This window comes from Haliotis rubra, unplaced genomic scaffold (assembly GCF_003918875.1).
Source record: "Haliotis rubra isolate DU_JTF1 unplaced genomic scaffold, ASM391887v1 Scf427, whole genome shotgun sequence".
Taxonomy (NCBI): domain Eukaryota; kingdom Metazoa; phylum Mollusca; class Gastropoda; order Lepetellida; family Haliotidae; genus Haliotis; species Haliotis rubra.
This window is the reverse complement of record NW_025767110.1, coordinates 248,533-271,008: the sequence shown is the minus strand read 5'-3', so window position 1 is coordinate 271,008 and position 22,476 is coordinate 248,533. Positions and strand designations below refer to the sequence as shown.

The following is a 22,476-nucleotide window of genomic DNA, read 5'->3' as shown; positions in this document are numbered from 1 at the left end:
AAGTCCCCAGCTGAAACTATTCAAACATGCAACTATATCAACTACAAACAATTCATGCTCTTCATGGTAGGGCTTCAACGAGTCCATATTTTTGGACTCGAGTACTGGAGGGGTGAGACTCGACTCGGACCCGAGTACTCGAAATTCATACCTTTCAAGCAAACGATCAATTGTCAAGATAGTTACCTAATCATTTTAAGAAGTGAAATGTCAATCGATGTATAATATTTACTCTCATCTGCAGACTTGTAACAACTAATACCATACAGCCACACCGTGTGAGGAATAAACTATTTAATTTAGGTGTTAATAAAAACATTAGCAGATGGGTTAAAGAATTCAGGGTACATAGAACTCAGTATGTCAGTGTCAATGGCTATCAATCTTCTTTTCTCTCAACCTCTACTGGAATCCACATGGCTGTGTTACTTCATCCGTACTCTTCGTTTTGTATACCAATGACTGTTACTTGTCAATATATGACTTGTTTACTGTGAAATTTGCAGATGACGCCACTGTTACTGGCCTAATTTCTGATTCTGAACACTATTATCGTCAAGGCATTGACAAAACCGTAATGACAGTTTTTTATCAAACCTTTTTTCAAAGTGTGTTGACCTACAATTTATGTTGGTATGGGGATCTGTCTCATCGCAACAAAACAGACTTTTCAAAATTGTTAATACTGCTTGCAAAATTTCTAGAGTGTATTTCGAGTATATTCAAAAAGGCAGCTAAAATTTGATTTGATAGTTGACATATTTGATCTCACCATTTTGAACTACTTCCTTCTGGACGCTGCTGTCGATTACCTTCCCTCAAAACAGAGCTCGACAGTCTTTCATACCATCAAGTATTCGTGAATGCAACAAATATTTTGAATCACCATCATGTGATTAGAACTAGAATTATTCAGCCTCTTTACCTATGTGGTTAATTAAATTATATCATGTTAGTTTTATTTGTAAATAGCATTCATTATGAGCATGTAATTATTGTGTATATTTTTGTGAACTGTGTATATATTCATTTTGAGACAGTTTGGATGTATGAGAATTTCCTCTGGGATAATAAAGTAATATCTTTTTCTTAATATTAGACGTTAACGGCCGCTCATGCTTAGCACATGGCAGACAGTCCGTCAACGTCAATAATTCGAGTTATCTCCCCTTTTCGAGTCCTCGAGTCCTTGAAAATGGACTCGAGTCCAGCTAAACCTGACTCGTCCTCGAGTACTCGAGTACCCGTGGAAGCCCTACTTCATGGTGCTGTGTTTACTCTCTGGAGTAGGTAACAAGTCCAGCATTCATGAACTTATACCAACACTTATGCTGGATGAATGTTTGTACACAACATGCACTCAGTGATCTATGCAGCATAGAAATACTAAAGTGCTGTCGGAAATAGAAAAAAAACTGTATTTTCTCATGTATCTCTACAATTTATGTAGTTGATATGTGAAAGTGTGAAATTATATCTGTTAATCTAAGTTCGGCCTAACTACAGTCTCAGTGGTAGAGAGATAGTAAACGGAGAAAAGGGACTTTACTGAGGGGAAATTAGTGCAGAAATGGGCAATGCGGGTTTTTTCTTAGTCCAAAAAGACTTATTTGGAACAGACCATGGCTTTATGCAAATTAGTGTGCGACGATATTGTATTACAAATGACACTTTGAATGCCCAATTTGAAATTAGACGTAGATTCATTATAAACAATAGCTGACGTAAAAAATAATAACTTTTATGCCGAAACTATTAAGGTTGTAGCTAGCATGCATTCTCACTGTCACTATAAAAAGAAACAGATAGGAGGGGTCATCTCAAAAGCAAAACATTGGGTCGGGCTTGGGGATAGAGATATCAGCTAAGATAAGATAATCCTTTAGGAGGTACACGGCACGTCATAACAATTTACAAATAATATCCAGTCCTGTCGATCTTTGGGTGGTCATGCCACCTATATACTACGATGCGTTTCTATGGTTTTCGGGGTATCATACTCTTTTACATATCTCAACATAAACTATATGAAACTATATGAAAAAAAGACACGTTAGATGTTAATCAATAGATGAGACATAGTCAACTCACATGAAAAAGCACAAAATATCTTTGAGATGACCCCTTGTGCCTGTAGGCAGCACGTGCATTTCATGCCAGGTGAGTCGACGGTGCTTCGTCATACCTGGCTGAGCGACCAAATTGCCATCTATAGTCTGATCTTTTGTTTTCAGCAGCTATTCAGCTTTTTTCTAAGTTTTGCCCGATTTTACGAGTAAACATGATTTTCTGGATATTGTATTACGCATCCCACTGAACGCCCAGTTAGGCCGAAGTGGGTTATTTCGACATATGCTATTTGCAATTGTGTAAATTTTAGGGATACAGAGTAACAGCCTAAAAAACAGTTTGTTTCTATTTCCGACAGTACTATAGTAGTTCTGTATGCAATATTATCAAATCTGCAATAAATGTCTACCAGCAATTTATTTGTTACACTCTACATGTATGTCGTCACAAATAATAATAATAACACAACCATGTCCATCACTAACACGATGCCAACAATGAGTATTGTTTCAGGTTTAACAACAGTTGACTCAGATTTAATTAGCTACCCACCCACAATCAACTGAATACCATTCTTCCCAGTTTCTTCCAGTGTTAGCAATTACAATGAGCTCTAGTATAGTTTGGGTGTTAGAAGTGGAAGACACAGTACCCCACAAATGAATTCTTGACAATGAAGGTGATACCTAAAAGTTGTAAGCATTAAATGACAGATATGCATGTGATGGTCTGCGTGTGTGCGTGCGTGCGCATGCACATTTGAGTGTAGATTGACAGGAAGAGGCAGCCGGGCTGATCCTGAACAGAGATTTAGGGATGCATGTGTGTGTGCATGCGTGTGTAAAGTCAATACACTGCTACTGTGTGTCATCTCTCCTGCCTCTGATTGCGGAGACGTGCACATATACCAGTGGTTGTATTCATTATGATATTGTCATCACGCACAATGTCAATCTCCACTTGTGGGTCTCTGTCCAATGTACTGAACAGGTTCTCCTCGCTTCCCCCGAGCCCTTGGGTCTCCCCCAGCTTGGCATTCTTGCAGCTCTTGAGGTGACGGGTCAGGTGGTACTTGGAGTAGAAGGACTTGCCGCACTCAACACACGTGAAGTTGCGTTCCTTGTTGTGCACCAGCATGTGTTTCTTGTAGTTGGCCAGCCTGTAGAAAACCTTCACACACAGAGCACAGGGATAGCACTTCTCCTTGGTGTGCTTTAGTTCATGAGATTTCAGGTCAGAGGGGCGAGCTATCTTTGCTGAGCAGAATCGACACTGGAGTCCTTCTCCACCAGTGTGGATGATCATGTGAGACTGAAGATGGGCCTTCTGACGAAACGACTTGCTGCAGATGTCACAAGTAAACTTCCGTTCACCTGAAACAATGATGACATATTATCTAATATTTACCAACATGTTTTAATTGAAAGGAAATATAAATCAGAGTATTGTGTCATTTTTAATACTGCATGAAAGAGAAACAAAATGGTCAAGAAAAGAGGTCACCCAGTTTGCAGGCCTAACGAAATAATAAAAGATTATGAATCATAGTAAATGTTGCAAGCAAACTTTGTCTCTGTATCAAGCCTGCTGCATCTAAACAACTCTCCCTGACAACGGTTTGACTCCACTACATCATGTTGGTTGATCTGACCTCATCCTCTCTAAACAACTCTCCCTGACAACGGTTTGACTCTCACTACATCATGTTGGTTGATGTGACCTCATCCTCTCTAAACAACTCTCCCTGACAATGGTTTGACTCTACTACATCATGTTGGTTGATGTGACCTGATCCTCTCTAAACAACTCTCCCTGACAACGGTTTGACTCTACTACATCATGTTGGTTGATCTGACCTCATCCTCTCTAAACAACTCTCCCTGACAACGGTTTGACTCTCACTACATCATGTTGGTTGATCTGACCTCATCCTCTCTAAACAACTCTCCCTGACAATGGTTTGACTCTACTACATCATGTTGGTTGATCTGACCTCATCCTCTCTAAACAACAACTCTCCTGACAACGGTTTGACTCTCACTACATCATGTTGGTTGATGTGACCTGATCCTCTCTAAACAACTCTCCTGACAGCGGTTTGACTCTACTACATCATGTTGGTTGATCTGACCTCATCCTCTCTAAACAACTCTCCCTGACAATGGTTTGACTCTACTACATCATGTTGGTTGATCTGACCTCATCCTCTCTAAACAACTCTCCCTGACAATGGTTTGACTCTCACTACATCATGTTGGTTGATCTGACCTCATCCTCTCTAAACAACTCTCCTGACAAGCGGTTTGACTCTACTACATCATGTTGGTTGATCTGACCTCATCCTCTCTAAACAACTCTCCCTGACAATGGTTTGACTCTACTACATCATGTTGGTTGATCTGACCTCATCCTCTCTAAACAACTCTCCCTGACAATGGTTTGACTCTACTACATCATGTTGGTTGATCTGACCTCATCCTCTCTAAACAACTCTCCCTGACAATGGTTTGACTCTACTACATCATGTTGGTTGATCTGATCCTCTCATCCTCTCTAAAGAACTCTCCCTGACAATGGTTTGACTCTACTACATCATGTTGGTTGATCTGACCTCATCCTCTCTAAACAACTCTCCCTGACAACGGTTTGACTCTACTACATCATGTTGGTTGATCTGACCTCATCCTCTCTAAACAACTCTCCCTGACAATGGTTTGACTCTACTACATCATGTTGGTTGATCTGACCTGATCCTCTCTAAACAACTCTCCCTGACAACGGTTTGACTCTATTACATCATGTTGGTTGATGTGACCTCATCCTCTCTAAAGAACTCTCCCTGACAATGGTTTGACTCTACTACATCATGTTGGTTGATCTGTCCTCATCCTCTCTAAACAACTCTCCCTAATGGTCCAACTCTACTACAAACTACATCATGTTGGTTGATCTGACCTCATCCTCAATTGTCACTCCCTGTGATGCCTACAGCCCTCAATAGCTCACTTACGTATTGGTAACTTTTGGTGTCAATTCAAAATAACTTTCCAAACTTTCCTATGTAACCACAAATATTTTGTGACTGTCTCAACCCTACCTGTATGTATGTTGAGGTGCTGGCGGAGATTGCTCTGGTCGGAGAACTTCTTGCCACAGTGTGAGCAGGAGAATGGCTTGAGCCTCATGTGCAGGGCCACCATGTGGGTCTTCAGCTTGGTGGTGGACGTGAAGCGTCTGTTACACATCTGACACGGCCAGCGGCGGGAGCTGGAGTTGGGGTGGTCTGTCTTCATGTGTCTGCTTAGGCTCTTCCAATCACTGAACACTTTACTGCACACATGACAGAAGGGGCAGTTGGAGGGCCACAGTTGGCTGGGCTTGGCTGGCAGGCCTGCACACGCAATATACTATGGGTGACCATATGGAGATATGTACTACCTCAATACAGCAGCTCAAAAACACCTTTGGGAAACTATTTATATAGTATTATAACAGTATCGTGAACTTGCATTTTCCACCTATTTAATGCTATACAAAAATAGTTCAAAGGAATACAGGGAGGTTCTCTTCATATTCCCCAGAGACCATGTCATTGTAATAGTTTTTTGTCTATGGGACTTATTGATAATTGAATAAAATGTACATTCATATCTATCACTTTGATTATAACATGTCATATTTGGTCTACTAGTAATTTTTATCTGAACCCTGAAAAGCATCATACATTTGTGAAAGTTCACAGAAACAGTAAAGAGACATTTTTTTTCTGAGAGGTCCATGGTCCAGGTTAAAACCACTTTATGTCAGCTGGTACCCTAATATGAAAGGCCACATGTCTTTGGCTGTGGTCATTTTGAATAATTAAACATACCTGTGTTGATTTTGTGTTTGTGTTAACACTTTTGGAACAATAAAGCTCTGTATCAAACACTGCACTGCACCTTCCTTATAAACAAAGATGCCATTACCCAAATATGACAACAATTCATTAAATAATTGTTAATTATGTAAGTAGTTGGCTGAACTAATCTGATGCGATAAATAGAGAATACTACACGAGGTCTCATTACATACGAATTATACGAAACGAGTGTCCTTCCTATGGTATCTGACCGAGCGAAAGCGAGGTCAGAAACCATAGGAAGGTCACGAGTTTCGTATAATTTGTATGTAATGAGACCTCGTGTGGTATTTTATTTATTACCCAGGTCTTACATGCATTAAATTGACAAAATAGCGTAGCTGTGGTTTCAAACCGAAACCGGTTTCATAAAGAGGTTGCGGAAGAATTTTGTTCTGACGTACACTTTTGCATGACTTCACACTGTATTGACATCAATACGCCATTCTCGTCTGTCCCCTTGGTAACTGACGTCACGATGCATGTCAGTTGCCTCTCGTACAGCCTCCTACAGTAAACTACTCCGTAGGACCCCGTGCCTTGATTTGCAACTGCTTTACTCGGCTAACATCACTGGTGAAAACATTGCGTTTATGTTTTTCGACGGATATAATGTCTCAGTTAGACTCACAATTAAACAGTGACACAGCAACGTTCACAATGTTTACATTCCCACAATGCATCTAAGTTGTAGAATGAATGAATTCACGTGTTTGTTATGAATGAACAAGTAGTTCCGTCACAACGTGACCTAACTGAGAGGTCATCGGTTATCCAATCAAATCGTTAAAATCTCAGGTCAAGTCGTTACGACATAGGTCAACGCGATACGACACTCGTGTGACGTACGAGATTAGTATGCAACTACCCATACGTTGACCACGTGGGTAATAATTCTCAATATCAAGGTATAACGTTGTACTGCACCTTTGCATAGTCAGAAACAAATAGCTTTTTATGTGAGGCAAAGAAACAAATCAACCCATGTTCTCAATACTTATTTTCGTATCATTACCCTTCCAGCAGGATCACTAACCTAAGAGTTTTGCGTAGTCTTTAGCAAACCAGAAAAGCATCTCTGATCCAGCCTCTATATCCTTGTTAGTTACAAAGTACAGCTCTGCACCCCGTTGGTAGACCACCACATTCTGGTCCTGCAGTGTAGGTGCCGGCTTCACATACATCAGCCAGTTACACTCTGCTTCATCGCTTACGTCAACCACGCTGTGGTGGTCACTGTAGAATATCTGACATACATAATAATATACTGCTAAACGTTTGCTATTGATCAAGTTTTGAAAAAGATTCCAATAAATAAGATTGAAATATCCCCATGCACATTGACTGGTTAAACCCTGTTGGTCATAAATCTCCTGACAAACTGAAAGAGGCATGCAGTCATGTGCAATATGTGCATGAGGTGCTTGGAAATGTATTTTCAGAGAGAACAACATTTGCTACTGAGGACTGTAACAACTGAATACATTTTTGCCCAATCAGCATCGAAGGAGTCATTTGATAATCAAAGATTTGGGCAGAGCATAGGCATGCTTGAAACCTGGGCAACACAACATCCCATTGCAAACATCTTTGGTGTTGGCCAAAGTATGATCAGGTCAATACCAGGTCAACAGAGTTCTGCCACAGAGTGGATGAATCAAGATACTATCTGGATCCAACTTTTTATGCAACTCTCTGTAAGCTTTGTATCTGCATGCTGGGTGTCTGTAAGCCCCGTGGCTCTAAGTTGTTTGTTTATAAACCCATTGTTTGTAAACCCTGTGACTCGAAGCTGTACTTTCATAAACCAACTGTCTGTATACCTGTGACTCGAAACTACTTTCATAAATCAATTGTCTGTAGGCACTGTGACTCTAAGCTGTACTTTCATAAATCAATTGTCTGTAGGCCCCCTAACTCGAAGCTGTACTTTCATAGACCAATTGTCTGTGGGCCCTGATCTAAGCAGTGAATGAGCAATGTGTCTGTAGCTAGGGCACCTGTAGCCATGTGTCTGTATCTAGGGCATCTGTAGCCATGAGTCTGTAGCTAGGGTACTTGTAGCCATGTGTCTGTAGCTAGGGCATCTGTAGCCATGTGTCTGTAGCGAGGACACCTGTAGCCATGTGTCTGTAGCTAGGGCATCTGTAGCCATGTGTCTGTAGCTAGGGCATCTGTAGCCATGTGTCTGTAGCTAGGGTATCTGTAGCCATGTGTCTGTAGCCAGGGCACCTGTAGCCATGTGTCTGTAGCTAGGGCATCTGTAGCCATGTGTCTAGCTATGCATCTGTAGCCATGTGTCTGTAGCTAGGGCATCTGTAGCCATGTGTCTGTAGTGAGGACACCTGTAGCCATGTGTCTGTAGCTAGGGTACTTGTAGCCATGTGTCTGTAGCTAGGGCATCTGTAGCCATGTGTCTGTAGCTAGGGCATCTGTAGCCATGTGTCTGTAGCTAGGGTACTTGTAGCCATGTGTTGTAGCCATGTGTCTGTAGCTAGGGCATCTGTAGCCTATATGTCTGTAGCCATGTGTCTGTAGCTAGGGCATCTGTAGCCATGTGTCTAGCTAGGGCATCTGTAGCCATGTGTCTGTAGCTAGGGCATCTGTAGCCATATGTCTGTAGCTAGGGCATCTGTAGCCATGTGTCTAGCTATGCATCTGTAGCCATGTGTCTGTAGCTAGGGCATCTGTAGCCATGTGTCTGTAGCTAGGGCATCTGTAGCCATGTGTCTGTAGCTAGGGCATCTGTAGCCATGTGTCTGTAGCTAGGGTACTTGTAGCCATGTGTCTGTAGCTAGGGCATCTGTAGCCATGTGTCTGTAGCTAGGGCATCTGTAGCCATGTGTCTGTAGCTAGGGCATCTGTAGCCATATGTCTGTAGCTAGGGCATCTGTAGCCATGTGTCTAGCTATGCATCTGTAGCCATGTGTCTGTAGCTAGGGCATCTGTAGCCATGTGTCTGTAGCTAGGGCATCTGTAGCCATGTGTCTGTAGCTAGGGCATCTGTAGCCATGTGTCTAGCTATGCATCTGTAGCCATGTGTCTGTAGCTAGGGCATCTGTGAGTTACTCACCTTCCAGGTAAAGCTGCTGGTGTAGGTGTAAGTGTCTTCAGACACTATCTTCCCCACAAGTGGACCAAACTCTGTCTTTTTAAGTATCTTCTCATTGGCAAAAACACCTGAAACAGAAAATCTGAGTAAGAGAGGAACCTGTTGTTCCAATTGTCTAACTTGCCCTATGCTTCAAACCCTAATGTTATTTCTCCTTTGATTTACTTCATTGACTCTTGCTCTATTGTTCTCTTGATCACCAGTTTACTGATTGAAATTAAACTTGTAAAGCCCACACCATGTCAGCAACAATTGAAAGTAAATCAGAAACAAAAATAATGCATAGCCAAAATATGATTCAGAAATAAACACAATGATTTGCATGAACTGTTCTGTACAAACTACACATGCCAACAAGATACACTTTGCAGTGGATAGTTCTAATTTGAAATTTTAAGCCTGGTTATACATTTTCTATGTGTGATTGCAGAGAAACTGTAAGAAAACAAAACAAATCCATAAAATTCATACAAAGTGAGTAAGTGACTGAGTGAGTTCAGTTTTACGCCGCTTTTAAGAATATTCCAGCTATATCATGGCGGCGGACACCAGAAATGGGCTTCACAAATTCATACAAAGACATCTAGCAGCCACTCTATATATGAAAATGTTCTAGTAGTTTATACAAATCCATCAAATATTGACACTTATTTTAAGGAAACAGTTTCTTTTCAGAAGATAGTTTTGTGTAAGAAAAATGGTATCATCCTATCCCTTCAGTCGCATAAGCTTCCAAAATATAATATAATAAGTGTTTGCCACTGATATGGCAATGTCCCCAGCTGCTAAAGAATGGAATATCTATATTTACTACTTTTTAATTTTTGGTCACATACAAGATGCCTGAAATGACTGGGTCTGCATAATCACCCAATGTAGGCTGTGAACATATTTGAAAACATTGTGTGCAATGTTTTATGAGATATCGAGCTGAAATAAGATTGAAAAGCGGTCAAAGTGTCGTGGTGACCTTGAAGATAAGGTCAAGGTCACCCAAATAAACTGGTGTCTGCGTAATTACCCAATGTAGGCTGTCACCAAATTTGAAGATATTGGGTACAACAGTCCATGAGATGTCGCATTAACAAGAGCTTGAAAAGTGTTCAAAGTGCCATGAAGACCTTGAAGATAAGGTCAAGGTCACCCAAATAAACTGCTGTCTGCGTAATTCCCCAATGTAGGCTGTCACCAAATTTGAAGACATTGGGTACAACAGTCCATGAGATGTCGCGTTAACAAGAGTATGAAAAGTGTTCAAAGTGTCATGGTGACCTTGAAGATAAGGTCAAGGTCACCCAAATCAACTGGTGTCTGGGTAATCCCCCAATGTAGGCTGTCACCGAATTTGAAGACATTGGGTATAACAGTTCATGAGATGTCGCGTTAACAAGAGTATGAAAAGTGTTCAAAGTGTCATGGTGACCTTGAAGATAAGGTCAAGGTCACCCAAATCAACTGGTGTCTGGGTAATCCCCCAATGTAGGCTGTCACCGAATTTGAAGATATTGGGTACAACAGTCCATGAGATGTCGCGTTAACAAGAGTATGAAAAGTGTTCAAAGTGTCATGGTGACCTTGAAGATAAGGTGAAGGTCACCCAAATCAACTGGTGTCTGGGTAATCCCCCAATGTAGGCTGTCACCAAATTTGAAGACATTGGGTACAACAGTCCATGAGATGTCGCGTTAACAAGAGTATGAAAAGTGTTCAAAGTGTCATGAAGACCTTGAAGATAAGGTCAAGGTCACCCAAATAAACTGGTGTCTGCGTAATTACCCAATGTAGGCTGTCACCAAATTTGAAGATATTGGGTACAACAGTCCATGAGATGTCGCATTAACAAGAGCTTGAAAAGTGTTCAAAGTGCCATGAAGACCTTGAAGATAAGGTCAAGGTCACCCAAATAAACTGGTGTCTGCGTAATTCCCCAATGTAGGCTGTCACCAAATTTGAAGACGTTGGGTACAACAGTCCATGAGATGTCGCGTTAACAAGAGTATGAAAAGTGTTCAAAGTGTCATGGTGACCTTGAAGATAAGGTCAAGGTCACCCAAATCAACTGGTGTCTGGGTAATCCCCCAATGTAGGCTGTCACCGAATTTGAAGACATTGGGTATAACAGTTCATGAGATGTCGCGTTAACAAGAGTATGAAAAGTGTTCAAAGTGTCATGTTGACCTTGAAGATAAGGTCAAGGTCACCCAAATCAACTGGTGTCTGGGTAATCCCCCAATGTAGGCTGTCACCGAATTTGAAGACATTGGGTACAACAGTTCATGAGATATCGCGTTAACAAGAATTGGGACGTACGGACGGAAGGAAGGACGTAAGGACGCCGCTGAATACATAGTCCCCTGTTCCGCGTTGCGGCGGGGGACAATAGATGATGAAATAACGTACAGAAATCATTGCTAAACATTAAATATACCTAGCCAGCTACTTAACATAGAATGATATCTCGTTACAAACGTGATTTAAATTGCTTTGAGTAATCATAGAAGATGTACCCACCCAGGTTGTTGACATTGTCTGCGGTAATCTTCACATGGGACGTTTGCAGGATCAAGCATGTTGGCAGTGTTAGCCTGGCGCGAGGCAGCACTGGTTGGTCAGCAACAAAGGTGTAGTTCATTTTGTGGTAGGTGCATCCGTTCTTGTAGCTGTTGTTGCATTCCACACAGTCTGCAATTACACAGGTCAAGGAATGACACCACACACTGTTACAATACATACTCCATCAGAGGTCGGCCACCATAAAGGTCAAGTGCCTGCTTCCTAGTGGCTCTATGGAGGGGGTGCTGTATCATTAATACATTGTGGTTAGTGTAGATTTGCAGTTGTGTCTATTATATCATCATGCATTGGGATTAAACTTTCTCAGTAAATTACAGATTCAAATACTTTGGGGGTGAAGTCCCATCTGGATCCACACTCTCGGAATAAGGCAGTGAGATTTTAATCCCAGATGAAATACACTTTCCAAAAGGCATTGTGTTTTCATGTCATCATGAGTTTGCTCTTGTATGTGTCTACACACTGAATTGTGTCTAAACTGGCATCTGTGAAAGTTCTCATCTTGTAGCCTTGGCTAATGTTCATACATAATGTCTAAGCAGAGAGCCACAAGGCCCTGTAGCTCATCTACATTGTTAGGGAATGTTAGCATGGCTCTGTAGCTTATGTACATTGTTATGGAATGTTAGCATGGCTCTGTAGCTTATGTACATTGTTATGGAATGTTAGCACGGCTCTGTAGCTTATGTACATTATTATGGAATGTAAGCATGGCTCTGTAGCTTATCTACATTGTTAAGGAATGTTAGTAAGGCTCTGTAGCTTATCTACATTGTTCTGGAATGGTAGCAAGGTCCTGTAGCTTATCTACATTGCTGTGGAATGTTAGTAAGGTCCTGTAGCTTATCTACATTGCTATGGAATGTTAGTAAGGCTCTGTAGCTTATCTACATTGTTATGGAATGTTAGCAAGGCTCTGTAGCTTATCTACATTGTTATGGAATGTTAGTAAGGCTCTGTAGCTTATCTACATTGTTCTGGAATGTTAGTATGGCTCTGTAGCTTATCTACATTGTTATGGAATGGTAGCAAGGCTCTGTAGCTTATCTACATTGTTATGGAACGTTAGTATGGCTCAGTAGCTTATCTACATTGTTATGGAATGTTAGTAAGGTCCTGTAGCTTATCTACATTGTTCTGGAATGTTAGTAAGGTCCTGTAGCTTATCTACATTGTTATGGAATGTTAGTAAGGCTCTGTAGCTTATCTACATTGTTATGGAATGTTAGTAAGGCTCTGTAGCTTATCTACATTGTTCTGGAATGGTAGCAAGGTCCTGTAGCTTATCTACATTGTTGTGGAATGTTAGTAAGGTCCTGTAGCTTATCTACATTGCTATGGAATGTTAGTAAGGTCCTGTAGCTTATCTACATTGTTCTGGAATGGTAGCAAGGCTCTGTAGCTTATCTACATTGTTATGGAACGTTAGTATGGCTCTGTAGCTTATCTACATTGTTATGGAACGTTAGTATGGAAAGGTCCTGTAGCTTATCTACATTGTTCTGGAATGTTAGCAAGGCTCTGTAGCTTATCTACATTTTTATGGAATGTTAGTAAGGTCTTGTAGCTTATCTACATTGTTATGGAATGTTAGTAAGGCTCTGTAGCTTATCTACATTGTTATGGAATGTTAGTAAGGCTCTGTAGCTTATCTACATTGTTATGGAATGTTAGTAAGGTCCTGTAGCTTATCTACATTGTTATGGAATGTTAGTAAGGTCCTGTAGCTTATCTACATTGTTATGGAATGTTAGTATCTACATTGTTCTGTGTAGCTTATCTACATTGCTTATCTACATTGTTATGGAATGTTAGCAAGGTCCTGTAGCTTATCTACATTGTTGTGGAATGTTAGCACGGCTCTGTAGCTTATCTACATTGTTATGGAATGTTAGTAAGGTCCTGTAGCTTATCTACATTGTTATGGAATGTTAGTAAGGCTCTGTAGCTTATCTACATTGTTATGGAATGTTAGTAAGGTCCTGTAGCTTATCTACATTGTTATGGAATGTTAGTAAGGTCCTGTAGCTTATCTACATTGTTATGGAATGTTAGTAAGGTCCTGTAGCTTATCTACATTGTTATGGAATTGTTATGGAATGTTAGTAAGGTCCTGTAGCTTATCTACATTGTTATGGAATGTTAGCAAGGCCCTGTAGCTTATCTACATTGTTATGGAATGTTAGTATGGCTCTGTAGCTTATCTACATTGTTATGGAATGTTAGTAAGGTCCTGTAGCTTATCTACATTGTTATGGAATGGTAGCAAGGCCCTGTAGCTTATCTACATTGTTATGGAATGTTAGTATGGCTCTGTAGCTTATCTACATTGTTATGGAATGTTAGTCTGGCTTATCTCTGTAGCTTATCTACATTGTTATGGAATGTTAGTAATGGCTCTGTAGTAGCTTATCTACATTGTTGTGGAATGGAATGTTATGGAATGTTAGGGCTCTGTAGCTTATCTACATTGTTATGGAATGTTAGCTTAAGGTCCTGTAGCTTATCTACATTGTTATGGAATGTTAGTAAGGCTCTGTAGCTTATCTACATTGTTATGGAATGTTAGCATGGCTCTGTAGCTTATCTACATTGTTATGGAATGTTAGTAAGGTCCTGTAGCTTATCTACATTGTTCTGGAATGTTAGTAAGGTCCTGTAGCTTATCTACATTGTTATGGAATGTTAGTAAGGTCCTGTAGCTTATCTACATTGTTATGGAATGTTAGTAAGGCCCTGTAGCTTATCTACATTGTTGATGGACTGTTAGTTATGGTTCTGTAGCTTATCTACATTGTTATGGAATGTTAGTATCTACATTGCAATAGCTTATCTACATTGTTATGGACATGTTAGTAAGGCTCTGTAGCTTATCTACATTGTTATGGAATGTTAGTATGGCTCTGTAGCTTATCTACATTGTTATGGAATGTTAGCATGGCTCTGTAGCTTATCTACATTGTTATGGAATGTTAGTATGGCTCTGTAGCTTATCTACATTGTTATGGAATGTTAGTATGGTTCTGTAGCTTATCTACATTGTTATGGAATGTTAGTATGGCTCTGTAGCTTATCTACATTGTTATGGAATGTTAGTATGGCTCTGTAGCTTATCTACATTGTTATGGAATGTTAGTAAGGCTCTGTAGCTTATCTACATTGTTATGGAATGTTAGTAAGGCTCTGTAGCTTATCTACATTGTTATGGAATGTTAGTAAGGCTCTGTAGCTTATCTACATTGTTATGGAATGGTAGCAAGGCCCTGTAGCTTATCTACATTGTTATGGAACGTTAGTATGGCTCTGCAGCTTATCTACATTGTTATGGAATGTTAGTATGGCTCTGTAGCTTATCTACATTGTTATGGAATGTTAGCATGGCTCTGTCGCTTATCTACATTGTTATGGAATGTTAGCACGGCTCTGTAGCTTATCTACATTGTTATGGAATGTTAGTACGGCCCTGTAGCTTATCTACATTGTTATGGAATGGTAGCAAGACTGTGTAGCTTATCTACACTGTTATGGAACGTTAGTAAGGTCTTGTAGCTTATCTACATTGTTATGGAATTCAGTTTGGTATGTGTTTTTACACAATACTATTATTCTATTCAGTTATATCTTTAACAAAACCCGTAAATTCATTAAATGTGTGAGAATACTTGCCACAACAGTGAAAGTGAACGAGGCCTTCAATTATTTACCATGCTTATTCCATGGGGCTCCAATGGTGTACATGAACACTGTAGTTGAGCTAACGACACGTTGCCTGACTCACTACTACACTCATTTACTGTGGCAATACTGTGTCAACATGGTAAAAGGTGTAGTCAAAACAGAGGGTATGTATAGAACTGGCACTGAACTGAAATCAGTATTGTTCATGATATTTCAAACAACATGATGTCTGTCTTGATTCATCATTACGAGAATTTTGTTATTGTATATTAACTTTGCTTGCTATTTCAGTAAAGACATGATACTGTGTTGCTGCCTCATATCAGTGTTGTCTAGTAATGATATGATTAAGGATGAAATGGCAGTGCATCAGGGCAAAATGACATGGATGTGTCACTATGGCTGTTGAATAAACAATGTTTAAAATTGAATCCGAATTTTGAAAGCACTTTCTGAGACACCATTTCAGGAATCACTCTCATGAAGTTTAGGCTTTGGTTGTTTAAATTTCAATGGATCACAGGTAGACAGAAGAATCATGGAAACTTTTTCATGATTATAAATGTGCCCAGAAATTACATTTCTTTCTTAAAATTTCATTACGTGAGTTTTTGAGTGTGTGCACATACATGTGTGTCCTTGTGTGTTGTTTCATGGCCCACTCAACTGTATTTAAGCTATGAGGGCCTATTAACAAGCTCGAAAACTCACAGAAAAGGAATTGTGTAGTGAAATGAAATTTTTGTTGTTGTGGTAATTACATGATGCCAGGGACATATATCACCTGAGACAAATAAGTAACACAAGCAGGAGATTGTGACCTTTGGAAAATGGTCAAAACCAGAAGAACATGCAGTGATCAGGCAGACTGTTCTGTATTCATAATCCAGTTAGCTTAGGTGTGTTGTACAACTAGTGTATATTTCAATGACTTTTACTCACACAATCCTGATAGTTTGGGTGTGTTGTCCTGGGCTTGCTTGGGTTCCGTTGTCTCCTTGGGAGGGAGGGCAGCTCGGTCCATGTCAGGTATGTCTGATGGCTGCTTCAGCAACATGTCTATCACTGTTCAAAACAAGATCAACAAGTGTTACTGGGAAATTTCTAGATTATCTCATCAGAAAAACAGCCAGTGACTTTTGTACATAATGTCTACCTTGAAGCAGGCATATGTCAGTTCTTATGACTGTATCTAAAAAACCTGGGAACTACACGGAATCTGTGTCGTACATCAGACAGCGGTAAGACTACAGAATACCTGATACCTTCTGCCATCTTTGAAGGTTTACTTTTGGTTAGGGTTAGGGTTAGGGTTAGGGTTTAGGGTGACATGACACTAAACAATATGGCTGGTAGGATCCGGTATTCTGTAGTTGTACCCAAACAGTCAATAAAATATATACTATGTCAAGATTCTATTTGAAATTAAGTAAGTTTAGTTTCATGCCACTTTTAAAGGCAGTCAGTAGTTCAGAGTAAAGTACGTGGATCTCCAGCTTTCTGGATTTAGATTATGGAATGGTGATAGCTCATTGTAATGTACACAGATCTCCAGCTTTCTGGATTTAGACTATGGAATGGTGATTGTTCAATGAAGTCACAATGAAGTGTCATGATGTTGTGTGGAGACTCACCTGACATGTTGGCCAGGGTGAAGGCTGGTGCTGCTGGCTCCTGCCCCTCCCCCTTGTCCCGGCCCTGGGGGTCATGATTTAGAGGCACCACTGTAAGGGGACTGGTAAGGTACAGACGGGTTGTCAGGTTCTGACTGGCAGGGTCGGAGGGAGACAGGGCAACGTTGGACAGCACGCCAGATGTCTGGAAGTGATTGGACAGGTGCATCATGGGAGAGAGACTGCTTGGGGGTGGAACTGGGTAGTTCTCCCCCGATACTTGGGTGGAGGCTCCAGTAGCAGCAGACGCATGAGTGGACATAGAGTTGGCTATCAGTGATGACTGGTCATCTGTTTCTGGCAGTTGACAACCAGACTGTCTTAGAAGGTGCCCTTGGGTCATCTGATGTGAGTCCACAGGGGCAAGTTGGGGGAAGGATGGTGATGATGTTCCCTGCGAGCGGGAAGGGTTGAACACAATCTGATTTCCGAGAGAAGTGACGAGATTGTGGTGACTGAGAGACTGGATGAAGGGGTGAGACAGGCAGGTCTGTAGAGACTGCATGTCACTGGCAGCCAGCGTGGTGGACTCCTGTGTAGACATTACTGGTACGGGCATTGGAAACTGAGCTGAAGACAAACATTACAGTCATTAGTAGACTTCAATATGACATCCCTTCATTCAAAGCATTTTCATACCTATCATAGTATTTTGAGCTTAAAGTATGCCATATTTTCACTCACAGGCAAGATTTAACAAAAACAATGTAACCAAATTTTGAGGTATCAGTATCATTCTGGTAACAGTGTACCAGTGTCATGACGTTCAATTACAAACTCAGTACAAAAAACATGGGGCACTGGAGAACACTTACAAACTCATTATAAAATAACACAGTGCACAGGAGAATGCTTCTTCCTTGGAATGGTGTGGGGTACTGTAGGAAGTCACTAGTGGCACAGCACACAACAACAGTCTGAATAATATCATAAATGGCAGACAAGGATGAACAGGTCAGCTACCAAATGGATCACACTTACATGAGAAGGTGGAGGCAGCCTGATGGTGGTCACTGGTCAGTGCCAGTCCAGTGGTAGGCTGTGAAGGGCTGTCCGATACCTCAGGTGCAACTGTAACACCTTAAAACACACAAATGCTTGCAAACTACACTCCCCAAAACAATGATACAGGCAACATAAATGCAGACAAAAACATGACAAACATATTCAGCTACAGTATAAGGTCATTAAATACATCTTGAAATTAAGAATAAGTTAAACAGACTTTTCTGACATTGAAAAAGAGGTGGGGTAGCCTTGTGGTTATAGTGTACACTCGTCACGCTGAAGACTTCGGGTTTCATTCCCCACATGGGTACAATATGTACCATTTGTGGTGTCCTCTGTCATACAATTGCTGGAATATTGCTAAAAGCAACATAAAACCCTACTCACTCACTCATTTGCTATTTAACCTACTATGGGCTCAATAAGATAATTACACAGGTTCTCATCAGGCAGGTATAATTTAAGTAAACGAATGGTGTGAACATTTTTTAAACCCGTTTACAAAGTAAACATATACCTGCCACCTTATTCTCTTGAAGAAGTTGGCGGAAAATCTACTAATCCATCATACTCATGGTAACCTTATACATGTAGATCCAAGACACTAGATTATATATAGTAAAATAATTTCACATAAGAGATTAGCAACTAATTTTTATCTTGCAATCCTGTGACCAGAGGCATTTTTTCTCTAATATACTTTACCTTTTACCATCTTAAACTTGATAAATCATAAACACAAATCCGCAACCATCTTAAGAACAAGTTAAAGTTTACCGATGATCAATGGCCAATATCGTTTTCTTCACTTTTCAAAACATACCTTGTGTTCCAACAGGCAACATAGTTTGAGATGAAGTTGATGGAGCCCCAGTTGAAGGCGTCACCACACTTGTTACCATGGTTATACGACATGGCAGCGCATGATGAGGATGTACAAGTGACACTGAAGCTGCTGCGGTAGATGACACAGTGTTGATAATGTGGGGTAGCAATGCCGAGTCCATTGGAGCCTGAGTGGTTCCAGCACAATACACAGTTGCCCCTGACAACACGGCAGTCCCTGGGGTGTTGCTGCTGGCAGTTGTGACGGTGTCAGGTCGTTTGTTTGTATCTGGCAGTATTCTCTGCAAAACTGGAGAAAAAGGCAAAGCCACAGAATTGCCACAACTTGACGTTGAGTTCATGGACGACAGAATGTTCTGGTTGTTGACGATGTTCGTTGGAATAGCTTGAAAGATGGTGGATGTAGGTGGTGCTGGTGCTATAGGGACCACATTCTGGGAGGGAATGGCAGCCGAGTTGGTGGCTGGAACCTGTGAACATCCTGATGACTGTAGAAGTGGCAGGCTGGCAAGAGCTGCAACAAAGTTTGCTGGGAAGTTCAGTGAAATAGCCTGCTGAAGAATGTTGTTAGGTAATATGGCTGGCTTGACAGTGGGAGAGGGTTGGAGAGGAGCAGACATCGTAGGCTGGCTGAACGCAGGTCTCGACTCACTGACACTGTCATATGTACTAGTTGGTGGGAATGCAGGTCGAAGAAGGGAGCTGATGGGTACTGTGGTGGTGATATAGGTTGGCTGGGCTGAAGAATTCTGACATGCTGACACTTGGACCTGAGGAGTGCTTACATCACAGGTCAGCTGACTAGAGCTGGGATTTAAAGTAGCAGACAGTGATGACACAGACAAGTCACATTGAAGATTAGAGTTCGGAGCGAGTGAGCTGATGGTATTAGAACTGGCACTGTTGTATCTCACCTGGGTTGAACTGTGACCCATGCTCTCCACAGAGAGAGACGTCTGAGAGTTGGATAAATCACACTGTAACACAGAGTTGCAGTCACCAGCAATGAGCTGCATTCCATGGAGTTCTTCACTTGGAATCAGAGATTCTTCCGAGCTCTGTGCATGAGACATTGTTGCCTGGAGCATGCTGGACTCTGTGTGCTGAGACATGGATTGTTGAAGCATGTTTGAGTCTGTCTGGTGAGAGAGAGATTGTTGAAGCATGTCTGACTCTGCCTGGTGAGACATAGATTGTTGAAGTATGTCCGATTCTGTCTGGTGAGCGAGAGTTTGTTGGAGCATTTCTGATTCTGACGGGTGAGAGAGAGATTGTTGAAGAATATTTGATTCTGCCTGGTGAGTGAGAGATTGTTGGAGCATTTCAGATTCTGCCTGGTGAGAGAGACTGTTGAAGTATGGCTGACTCTGCCTGGTGAGAGAGAGATTGTTGAAGCATACTAGCTTCGTGTTCTGCCTCTGCTCCATTAACAGGCAGCAACATGTCTGTGTGTGTAGCGTCATGGCCACTTGTTGAAAGTCGATCAGTCATTGTATGGTTAGAGATCAAGTCAGGTACAGGACAGCATCATGCCTCCTGTTGTTTCAGACATATCTGAAAGGGAAGAACAGATGTTTGAACTCCATGAAACATACCATCAGAATATGAACATTCAATCGACAAGTCATATCTAGCTTAGATCATGCAGACATTTCTGAAAATACTTAGCTAAATGTAAAATTGGTACATCATTAATGTTTTAATTTCACTCAGACTTGCTGCACTAGCTAGTCTCAAAGAGCACCATACCCTTGACTTTGGGTTCTACTAAAGTGGTTAAAGCTATAAATGATGGCACTTCTATTTGATCCATACACTATTTTGGAGGACTCATACATTTCAGAAGCATTTAGATGTACTCTAGACCCACAGATTTTCTGGAATTTATGCTTTTGTTTCAAAATAACATCAGATCATCACAAGCAAATAATGGGTTGTGTATGAATTATGCTTTCGAACGGTACAAGTCATCCAGTTGATTAGCTACATATGGGCATGGGTATCCAACATTAGCGTATGAGTCAGTACAGATCTCTGTGGGTAGGACTGACTAGTGCATTGCTGGTTATTCTTGACCTGTGTACCATCGTCTCCAGCCTCTTATCCTGCCAGCTGCACCCTTCTTCAAGTCTTGTACTTATACAATACACAATCTCAGCCTTTCACAAACTCTTGCTTCTAATGTGCATGATTCCATTCACTAATGGTACATGACAATATACAAGATACAAGTCTGGGTACATGAAAACATACTGAAATGCACCCTGCGGACAACATTGTACACACGTCGCTAAAACACACTTACGCTTAGCTAAAGAAGACAAGATTTCGGAAATCAATTGATGAACACCATCGAATTCTTCATGCCATAATACTTCACACAAGAACAACTGAATATGAACTCGCATTACAAAACCAAGCATTCAAAATATAATATAAACGCTTGGTTATGTTTACAAGAATGAAAGAAAGACAGAACACATCTCATGTGTAAGTTCCATGTTTCAGGACGATCTGATCAACTACAGTACCCATTTACCGATGGAGACACATATACAGCCAAGTGCAGTAGATACAAACCTTGGTAATGTGTTTCACTTTATTTTACGTTGAATATTCTTTGGTTGTGAGGGAAACACGTTCTAAAATGTTTCTGATCGCGAAATATTCTCTTTTTTTTAACTCTGCCCGTACGAGAGTTCCTTGAACTCAGTCGGTGTCAGACTAAACCGGCACTATCTCAAAACGGCAACTCGGATTATGGGTAAATATGGAATCGACATATTACAATCGAAAAAAAGTTGAGCACCCTAAATATGTTGACCGCTAACAGAACTATGTTCAAGTTCAGCTTGTGTATGATGATACGTATGATAATAATGTTCATTTAAAGGTCACAGGCAACCAAAAAAACAAACATAATTAAAACATAATTATCAATTATTCATGACATATAATATACATGGCTGATTATGAAAAAAACAAATAAACAAAATTATAAGCGTACAGTCGCAAATCAAAAGTGCAATATTTTGTACTTGGGTTTACTTCCCTCGAAACGAAGCCCCCGGTATACCGAACCCAGTCAGAGCGGGTGGGCGTGCACTTAAGTCTTTCATTGGCTGGTTAGTTTGCCGATACACCCAGGGCTCTTTGTGTGTGTATAGAGATGTTGTGTTTTGTAAATACATGCTCATTTTTGTGTATAACATTTTGCAATCAACAGACACCGTAACACAGTAACACCTGCATGTCTGTGTAATAATGTGACAGAGACAGAACTTGGGTGCACGAGCTATAAATCAATGCGTTTTGTTTATGGTGTATAGCCTGATAGGTGTTAAGTTCAAATTGCATGTGGCCAGTGATCGAAGTTGTGTATTGCATATTGTCATTAGCATACAGGCAGGCAGACACATAGACACATATTTTAGGTGTCAATAAAACTGACATTGAGTTTTGTCTGTGACAGAGGCATATCTATATATCACAGTTAGAAATTCTGACAATGCTAAATAAGGTATGGCGTTCGGTTGATGTTAAGTACCGAACTGAGAAAGTGACTCTGTAAGAAGAACGTGTGGTGAAATAGTCAAATGAAATTATATAAACAG

General features: G+C 40.7%; 1 protein-coding gene across 2 annotated transcripts; it reads right to left on the bottom strand.

The window, feature by feature from the left end:
- Positions 1 to 2,468: 2,468 nt before the first annotated feature.
- On the bottom strand, positions 2,469 to 21,754 carry LOC124288859 (mucin-6-like). 2 transcript variants are annotated; one of them, XM_046725423.1, is made up of 10 exons: positions 21,443 to 21,754; positions 18,840 to 20,416; positions 17,990 to 18,088; positions 16,970 to 17,578; positions 16,278 to 16,400; positions 11,595 to 11,765; positions 9,045 to 9,151; positions 7,008 to 7,218; positions 5,168 to 5,461; positions 2,469 to 3,443 (listed from the first exon to the last, which is right to left on the bottom strand). In XM_046725423.1, exons 2-10 carry the CDS (start codon positions 20,323 to 20,325, stop codon positions 2,938 to 2,940), a joined length of 3,606 nt encoding a protein of 1,201 aa, XP_046581379.1. In that variant the 5' UTR covers positions 20,326 to 20,416; positions 21,443 to 21,754; the 3' UTR covers positions 2,469 to 2,937. The 2 variants fall into 2 exon arrangements, with proteins under 2 accessions (XP_046581379.1, XP_046581380.1); XM_046725424.1 differs by lacking the exon at positions 21,443 to 21,754 and having other exon boundaries at positions 18,840 to 19,376; positions 19,777 to 19,857.
- Between the last annotated feature and the right edge of the window lie 722 nt (positions 21,755 to 22,476).

Bases quoted from the DNA above. Each gene is read 5' to 3' on its own strand.
- LOC124288859 (XM_046725423.1), bottom strand. From the start codon at position 20,325: ATGACGCTACACACACAGACATGTTGCTGCCTGTTAATGGAGCAGAGG. The intron at 18,089-18,839 runs GTATGTTTTGAA...GTGTGTTTTAAG, and splicing joins GTTGCCTGTTGGAACACAAG to GTGTTACAGTTGCACCTGAG. The intron at 16,401-16,969 runs GTGAGTCTCCAC...TGTTTTGAACAG, and splicing joins CACCCTGGCCAACATGTCAG to TGATAGACATGTTGCTGAAG.